Source organism: Notolabrus celidotus, unplaced genomic scaffold (assembly GCF_009762535.1).
Source record: "Notolabrus celidotus isolate fNotCel1 unplaced genomic scaffold, fNotCel1.pri scaffold_511_arrow_ctg1, whole genome shotgun sequence".
In the NCBI taxonomy this organism is placed as follows: Eukaryota; Metazoa; Chordata; class Actinopteri; order Labriformes; family Labridae; genus Notolabrus; species Notolabrus celidotus.
In genome coordinates, this window is record NW_023260313.1 from 813 (window position 1) to 10,000 (window position 9,188).

The following is a 9,188-nucleotide window of genomic DNA, read 5'->3' on the forward strand; positions in this document are numbered from 1 at the left end:
TACAGGGAGGATATACTGCAGGGTTCATATAGGGAGGATATACTGCAGGGTTCATATAGGGAGGATATACTGCAGGGTTCATACAGGGAGGATATACTGCAGGGTTCATACAGGGAGGATATACTGCAGGGTTCATACAGGGAGGATATACTGCAGGGTTCATATAGGGAGGATATACTGCAGGGTTCATATAGGGAGGATATACTGCAGGGCTCATACAGGGAGGATATACTGCAGGGTTCATACAGGGAGGATATACTGCAGGGTTCATACAGGGAGGATATACTGCAGGGTTCATATAGGGAGGATATACTGCAGGGTTCATACAGGGAGGATATACTGCAGGGTTCATACAGGGAGGATATACTGCAGGGCCTGCAGAGTGATGCTGTGGCAGAGTCCTGTCCTGTAATACGTCAGGTCATCCATCTACATGTTAGGTGTACTGTGTTCTCAAACTTTTTCAAGTGTGTGTTTCCAGCAAGCGGTAACCTCCGGTCTCAAACGATGAAGCCCATGCAGAAGTGCTCTAAACTCCAATACATCGAGAATCCGCTTGAGGCTGGCTGCAGAAACACAGGAAACCACATAGACATGAATGGGAAAAAGACGATCTTTGCAGCATTAATAAACATGTTTACAGCCTGGTACAAAAACAGCTTGGCCCTACGAAGCTAATCTCTGTATCGGCACACACTGTACAGGGGGGGGATTTTTTCTAATGTGACGGTTCAGAAGATATTAAGATTCTGAGTTTTTGCCCATATAAGGACATGACTGACGTGACTCCCGGTCGGGAACACATAGCTGTTGGCTAAGAGGCTCAAGCTCCGCCCCTTTACATCACACTCTGCCTGGTTGAGTTCAGCACTTCCAATATGGCCGCCGATTGGCTTCAAAACAGCGCTCAGGAACAGACGGGTGACGTCACGGATACTACGTCCATATTTATACAGTCTTTGGTTTCAAGACAACTTTAATGTGCTCAACTTATCTTATTTCAGTTCTGTTAACCCTCCACCTCAACACACACACACACACACACACACACACTCACACATTCACACACTACGCTGACGACTCTCTTCTCTTTACACACACAGCAGCTTGTCCCGCCCCGCCTCCCACACTGTTTCTCCTCTCTGTTTGTGTGTCTGATCTTTTTATAATATTTATCAGCAGCAGCTTCAGAAGCACATCAAACATCAAAGTAACACAACTATCATCCAAATAAAAACAAACAAAGCATGGGGGGGACATATAGAGCTAGAAAGACAAGAGGAACAGCTGAAAAAGAGTCAAAGAGAAACTACTGAAAGCAATTAAAACAATAAAACATTAAAAATCAGGAAAACAAATAAAAACAATGAGTGAATAAAATAAAACTAATAAAAGGAGATTAAAATAAGTGTAGCATTGTGGATAAACAATATAACAAGAAGGCCTTTGGATAGAAATGTTTTCAGCTGTGATTTAAAAGAAGATACTGATGCAGCCTGCCTGAGATCCTCAGGCAAAAACAAAGAGCGTAGTCTGCAGATACACCCTGCCCGCCAAAAATGGAGCATAGTGCCACTAAGTCAAGCTCGGCCTACAGAACATCAGCTGCTCTTATAACTCCCTCAGCTCCTCCTGTCTGCTGTGTCTGATTGTACCAGTGTCATATGTATCGTCACTGATGCTCGCTCTGTTCTGTACCCAGGGGTCTTTGCTGCTGCTCTCCCTGCCTTGGCTTAAGGAGGTGTGCTCTCCCTGCCTTGGCTTGAGGAGGTGTGCTCTCCCTGCCTTGGCTTGAGGAGGTGTGCTCTCCCTGCCTCAGGCTTTGGCATTCCATGTAGGCATGTGGAAGGGCAGGGAGCTCCCAGAACAGACCCATACCACCAAATATAACTTATTACATGCAATGATTAATTTTTTTTTTTCAAAGTTATATTTCTGGGCTTTTTTGCCTTTAATGGATGGGATAGATGAAGAGAGACAGGAAATGTGGGGAGTGGAGAGCGGGGGAAGACATGCAGGAAATGGTCGACCGGCTGGGGATCGAATCGGTGACCTCTGCGACGAGGACTGTAGCCTCTAAACGTGGAGCACTTAGACCGCTAGGCCACCAGCACCACATGATTAATTCCTTTAACGAGAGTGGAGCCAGGTATTCTGTATGTGTGGGAAACACTGAACTGCATCATCACGGCCTTCAAATCTGAGCCTGTCTTCCCGTCACAGTCTTGAATCGTCACCACAATACTCTGAACGCTAGATTAAAAGACATTCTCCAAAAACAACAAGCTGATTTCACATGTGCAGTCCTGAAAACTTCTAGAAAATGTTCGAAGGGCGATCCCTTCAAAGGGCCCTGCTAATCACAGCGCAATGTTTATAATATATCCAAGATGGTGGGCAGATTCAAATTCACGGTGGGGATCTCGGGTGACTAGAAAAGGATCAGAAAAAGGTTGGGAAGCAGCTTCATCACGAGCGCCAGGATTGCACCGGTTGCATGATACCAATGTCATCACCTTCAATCACCTGCTGTCAGTGTGTGTTCCTGGTTTTTACCTGCTGCGTTCTTGCATCAGCTCACACATCAGCTGAAGTCAGGGTGAAGGATGAGGCTGTTTTGGTCCACACGTACAGCCCAGCATGAAACTCATGGAGAAGTTTTATATACGGCTTAAACATGACATGAGGGATTACACATCTAGATTATAATGTTTATATAATGTCTGTTTTCTGATGCTGCGTCCTGATAGGTGGAGATGCTGGAGAGGAAGTACGGGGGTCCGTTTGTGTCTCGGCGGGCAGCGAGGACGATCCAGACGGCGTTCAGGCAGTACCGCATGAACAAGAACTTTGAACGCCTCCGAAGCTCCGCCTCCGAGAGCAGGATGACCCGCCGCATCATCCTGTCCAACATGAGGATGCAGGTACACAGATACACACACACACACACACACACACATGTTCACATATGTACTTTATTTACAGCACGTTAAGCTCATGTAAACACGTGTTTGTTGTTGTTGTTGTGGTTTTGTCCAGTACTCCTTTGATGAGCGTCAGCCGCAGGGTCAGGGGTCAGGAGGTCAGCGGGGGTCAGATGACACTGGAGACGACTCCTTCTCTAAACAGGTAAACAGGACTCCTTCTCTAAACAGGTAAACAGGACTCCTTCTCTAAACAGGTAAACAGATCCTGAACATGTCTTTAAGGATGAGGGGTGAGACGTCTGTGAGTCAGTTTCTTAAAGCAGACTCTCAGACCTTCAAATATACTGTAGATATAACTGTTGATGTTATTATGATTATTGTTATTATCATTAAGATAACTGTTTATTTATTTTCCTTATAGTCTTTAGTTTGAAGTCAAATAATTTCTGTAGATGTTAATTTCATGTTACATGTGTTTTGGATCTTTCTTGTGTCTTATGTGGATCCAAATAAATTGATCAAACTTCATGACAGACAGTGAGAAAGTACTTTAAAGAGGCTGAATGACCATTAAGTGCATAAAATAAACATGAGAAAGTCTTAGGCATACAATTTCAACCTTTATAAAACCAGAAACATTCCTGCTGAGAAACCAAACACTCTTTACAGCGGCGTCCTGGCAAACACAGCAGCATTTAGTTTCAAACAAAGAACAAATAACACATTAAGCCAGTCTTTTAACAAGTGATATCAGAGAATGGGTTTGTTTTTATTTACCCCTGAACTACGTGCGTTTCGACCGGTGGACCCAGGGTCTAAATTTAGTTCAGGGGACTAAAAGACCCCGGAACTCTTGGTCCAAATGCACCTCAAGTTTCTGACTCTGTTGAACTTCTGTGTCCGTCTGCAGGTGAAGTCTCTAGCCGACTCCATGGACGACTCCCTCACCTGCCAGTCGGGCCGTGAAGACTCCCAAGAAGCGGGAGGAGAGGGAGAGGAAGACGAGGAGGAGGACGAGGAGGAGGGAGACGAAGAAGAGGAGGAGGAGGAGGAAGAAGGGGAGGAGGATGAAGAGGAAGACGAGGAGGAGGACTACAGGGAGTGCCCGTGGCGCAACGCTAACACGTCCTCCAGACGCATGGCGGGCCGAGTGGGAGGCGTGGGCGGAGGTGCCGCCATGCACGAGGACAGCACCGCCACCTCCTTCAGCGACGTCACCCTCTACATGGACGAAGGCTGCATGCCCTCCTCGCCGCTGTCCCGCCCCGCCTCCAGCACCGACACAGAGTACTGGGGAGAAGGGGGAAGAGGGGGTCCAGGGGGGAGGGAGGACAGCAGGGAGACGGAGGGAGGTAGCAGTAACAGCCGCAGGAGCAGCACCCCCTGCACTGAGTGTCGAGTGGAGTACAGAGGGAGGGCAGGAGGAGGGGGAGGAGGAGGAGGAGGAGGAGGAGGAGGAGGGGGACACCTTCCCGTCCTGACCATAGAACCGCCCAGTGACAGCTCAGTGGACATGAGTGACAGGTGAGGGCAGCCAATCAGAGAGCTTCTCCTCCAGTACACTGTCACTGTTTGATGGGAGCACGTCTTAACTTCTCTGTCTCGTCCTCAGGTCGGAGCGAGGATCCATCGGACGCCTCGTGTACGAACAAGATCCGTCAGGAGTGGACCGAGGAGGAGGGGAGAGGAGGGGAGGAGGGGAAGGAGAGAGTGGTGAGGAAGAGCGAGGAGGAGGAGTGAGCAGCGAGGCCGACTCTCCGCAGGGGACGATCAAACACAAACCCAACGGACGCTCTGTCGCTACGGCGCAGGGACAGACCCGTTCCCCCGCCAACGTCCCGCTACCGATGCCTTCAGCCCGAACCCTGCCCTCTCACCCGCTGCCTCACCCGCTCCAACACACCCACTCACACCCCCACACTCACCCTCCACCCATCCCCCACCTACCCACTGTCCTGCACCACCACCCGCAGTACAGCCAGCCTCACCCCATGCACATGCACCACGTGCACGGCGGCGTTCCCTACATGCAGCACGCTCACCACTTCGCCCAGCACCACTACCACCACCTGCACCACCAACACCAACAGCACCAACACCAACAACACCAACACCACCACGGCTACCCAGAACCCCCCTCCTCCCCTCTGCCCTCCCCTGTCCCTCCTCTCACCCCTCTCTCACCCCTGCCTCCCCCCCTCACGCCCTCCCCTCTGTCCTCCTCCTCCTCTTCAGCGCTCCAGAACATGGAGGTGCAGCAGCAGCACCTCGCCCACCACCCTCACCTCCACCACCACCACCACCTCCTTTGCTCGGACGGAGACAACGAGAGCGTCAACTCCACCACCACCAACTCCAACGACGACACCACCGTCAACAACTGCAGCTCGGGCTCCTCGTCGCGGGACAGCCTGCGGGAGCCGATAGGAGGAGCCACGCTGGGGAAGCAGACCTATCAGAGGGAGAGCCACCACAGCTGGGACTCCCCCGCCTTCAACAACGACGTGGTGCAGCGGCGGCAATATCGCATCGGACTCAACCTGTTCAACAAGTAAGAGCGTGTCAAGACCAGGATCAGATCCAGTCCCATCTTCCAGACAGGACTCAGTCTGATCTCATCTTAATCCACCATGAGCAGAGACCTTTGCAGCATTTAGCAAGTTACAGTGGCAAGGACAAACTTCCTTTAACAGGCAGAAACCTCCAGCAGGACCAGACTCATGTTAGACACACATCTGCTGAGACCGTGTTGGAGAGAGGGATAGAGGGAGATGAAGAGAGAGAGATGATAGTGGGGAGACGGATAGTAGTAGTTGTAGCAGCTGGAGTCTGGACCACGTCCACAGCAGCAGAGATCCAGAGGAACCTACGAGACAAGGGAGCTCAGGGACTCCAGAAAGGTCTATGGTTAGTAACTTTAATGGGACAGGAAGAGTTAAAGTAAGAGACAGGCAGAGAGGAGAGAGAGGGAAAGACAGGATCCTAGTGTGTCAGTTCCCCCAGCAGTCTAAGCCTATTAGAGTCTGAGCCTATAGCAGTCTAAGCTCATAGATGTCTGAGCCTATAGCAGTCTGAGCCTATGGAAGTCTAAGACTATAGCAGTCTAAGCCTATAGCAGTCTGAGCCTATAGCAGTCTGAGCCTATAGCAGTCAAAGCTCATAGAAGTCTGAGCCTATGGAAGTCTAAGACTATAGCAGTCTAAGCCTATAGCAGTCTGAGCCTATAGCAGTCTGAGCCTATAGCAGTCTGAGCCTATGGAAGTCTAAGACTATAGCAGCCTAAGCCTATTAGAGTCTGAGCCTATAATAGTCTGAGCCTATCACAGTCTGAGCCTATAGCAGTCCAAGCCTATAGTAGTCTAAGCCTATAGCGGTCTAAGCCTATAGTAGTCTGAGCCTATAAAAATCTAAGCCTATAGCAGTCTGAGCCTATAGCAGTCTAAGCCTATAGCAGTCTAAGCCTATAGCAGTCTAAGCCTATAGTAGTCTAAGCCTATAGCAGTCTGAGCCTATAGCAGTCTAAGATTATCGCAGTCTGAGCCTTTAGCAGACAAAGCCTAAGGCAGTCTAAGCCTACGGCATTCTGAGCCTATAGCAGTCTAAGCCTATAGCAGCATAACTGAGACCTGGTCCAAGCCCGATCCAGCTCTTACTATAAGCTTTATCAAAAAGGAAAGTTTGAAGCCGACTCTTGTCCTCTCTTATCTGCAGAAAGCCGGAGAAGGGGATCCAGTACCTGATCGAGAGGGGCTTTGTGTCAGACACACCTGTCGGCATCGCGAGGTTCATCCTGGAGAGGAAAGGTCTGAGCCGGCAGATGATCGGGGAGTTCCTGGGCAGCCGGCAGCAGTTCAACAAAGACGTCCTCGAGTCAGTGCAACACACACTTTCAGTTTGAGCTCTACACTGTACAGACACACTCCTGCTAAAGCTAACACCTGTGTGTGTGTGTGTGTGTGTGTGTGTGTGTGTGTGTGTGTGTGTGTGTGTGTGTGTGTGTGTGTGTGTGTGTGTGTGTGTGTGTGCAGCTGTGTCCTGGATGAGATGGATTTCTCAGGGATGGATCTGGACGACGCTCTGAGGAAGTTTCAGGCTCAGATTAAAGTTCAGGGTGAAGCTCAGCGGGTGGAGCGGCTCGTGGAGGCCTTCAGGTACAGACACAGTTCAGGATCTCTCTGAGGTTTTACTCCTGATCCAAATGCTTTAACAAAAAACGACATCATGATTTGAGAGCATAAATGGAAAAAGATTTATTCCAACCACTTCCTGTCCCTCTCTCTCTCTCTCTCTCTCCCCTCTCTCTCTCTCTCCCCCCCCTCTCTCTCTGCAGTCAGCGGTACTGTGTTTGTAACCCGGTGCTGATCCGGCAGTTCCAGAATCCAGACACCATCTTCATCCTGGCCTTTGCAATCATCCTCCTCAACACGGACATGTACAGCCCCAACGTGAAGCCGGAGAGGAAGATGAAGCTGGAGGACTTCATCAAGAACTTGCGGGGTCAGTGGGGACACCAGCTCTAACTCTTGGTGTCCCATTAACAGATTTTCAGTCGCAGGAATAAACATGGGATAAAGGGGGACCAGAGGAAATCCTTAAACCTTGAAGTGTTTAGCTTTCTTACTTGTTTGTATTCTGATTTTATATCCTCCCTCAGGCGTTGATAACGGTCAGGACATCCCTCGAGACCTCCTGGTGGCGATCTATGGAAGGATCCAGAAATGGGAGTTGAGGACCAACGACGACCACGTGTCTCAGGTCCAGGCGGTGGAGAGGATGGTGGTCGGGAAGAAGCCGGTAAGCAGACATCTCAAACAAACATCTTTAAGTCTCTACATGTTTAATGGAGGTAAATTAAAGTTAAAACCATGCTGGTGTGTGTTGCAGGTGCTGTCACTGCCTCATCGTAGGTTGGTGTGCTGCTGTCAGCTGTTTGAGGTTCCCGATCCGAACCGAGCTCAGAGGAGCGGCATCCATCAGAGAGAAGTCTTCCTGTTCAACGACCTACTCATGGTGATCAGACTCTCTTTTTATAGATTTATAGATTCTACATAAAAACATAGAACCTGAACTCTGAGGTAGTTTTGACCAATCAGGTGTCAGCAGGAGACACAGTCAGTATGGAGAGCAACAGCAGGAGCGTCATGACCTCTCTGCTCCCATGGTTGTTAATGTGAGGAGGATTTCTGTCTCTCTATAAACAGATCTCTGCATGAAGAGCAGCTAACAATCTGTTCTACATCAAACATTTACACTGAGACACTAATCTGCTTGATGCTGTGTCACTAAAGACAATCAGCGTTTAGATTTCCTGACTTCCCTGAACGCAGCATCAGAAATGATGGATCCCACCTCCATTCAACAAACAAACATTGTAGACGTAGTTTTCTTCTCCTCTTGAGGACAGACCTGACAAAGCTTTTTACTTTCAGCTACAACTAACCTGTAATTACAGATTCTGATTCAGAGACATGTTGAATCTGGATCTCAGGGTCTGGGTTTTAGTCTGAGAAGGGTTCTGGTCTCTGTCTGTAGTCTGAGGAGTATCCACCAATCAGGTGTCAGCAGGAGAAACAGTCTGTATGGAGAGCAACAGCAGGTGTTCTAGAATTCTGTCTTTGAAGAAGAAAGGAGAGGAGGAAAGAGGAAAGAGATGAGGAAAGAAAAAAGAGTAGGGTAAGAGGTAAGACAAGAGAAGAGGAAAGGAAAGAAGAGAGGAGGGAAGGTGGAAAAAGGATAGAAGGAGGGAAGAAAAGAGGAGGGGAGAAGGATGGAAGGAAAGTGGGAATAAGAAGGAGAAGAGAAAAAAAAGGAGAGGCAGCAGAGGAGAGAAGGAAAAAGGAAAACAGGAGGAGAGAAAAAGAATGAGGTGAGAGAGAGGGGAAGAAAGAAAGGAGAGGAATAAAGAGGAGAGGAAAGAAAGAAAGGAGAGGAACAAAGAGAGAGGAAAGAAAGAAAGGAGAGGAAAAAGGAGGAGAGGAAAGGAGAGGAGAGGAGGAAAGAGACAAAGGAGAGGAAAAAAGAGAGGAGAGGAAAAAAGAGGGGGAAGGAAAGAGGAAAGGAGAGGAGGACAGAAAAAAAGGAGGGGCAAAAAGAGGAAAGGAAAGGAGGAGGGGAGCAAAAGACAGAATTCCAGAATTCTGTCTTTGATGATGTCAGAATTCTGTTTTTGATGATGTCAGAACTCTGTCTTTGATGATGTCAGAATTCTGACTTTGATGATGTCAGAATTCTGTTTTTGATGATGTCAGAACTCTGTCTTTG

The 9,188-nt window shown here is 48.8% G+C and overlaps 1 protein-coding gene across 1 annotated transcript in view; it reads left to right on the forward strand.

The window, feature by feature from the left end:
* Nucleotides 1–2,012: 2,012 nt before the first annotated feature.
* LOC117809882 (IQ motif and SEC7 domain-containing protein 2-like) overlaps nt 2,013–9,188 on the forward strand; it is a gene marked incomplete at its 3' end in the record, with an annotated part of 11,619 nt that continues 4,443 nt past the window's right edge. Inside the window, 12 exon segments of the mRNA XM_034679391.1 lie at nt 2,013–2,048; nt 2,751–2,924; nt 3,040–3,129; nt 3,838–3,920; nt 4,002–4,451; nt 4,540–4,591; nt 4,739–5,478; nt 6,639–6,797; nt 6,956–7,078; nt 7,258–7,424; nt 7,582–7,721; nt 7,812–7,937. Coding sequence (XP_034535282.1) covers nt 2,013–2,048; nt 2,751–2,924; nt 3,040–3,129; nt 3,838–3,920; nt 4,002–4,451; nt 4,540–4,591; nt 4,739–5,478; nt 6,639–6,797; nt 6,956–7,078; nt 7,258–7,424; nt 7,582–7,721; nt 7,812–7,937 — 2,340 coding nt within the window.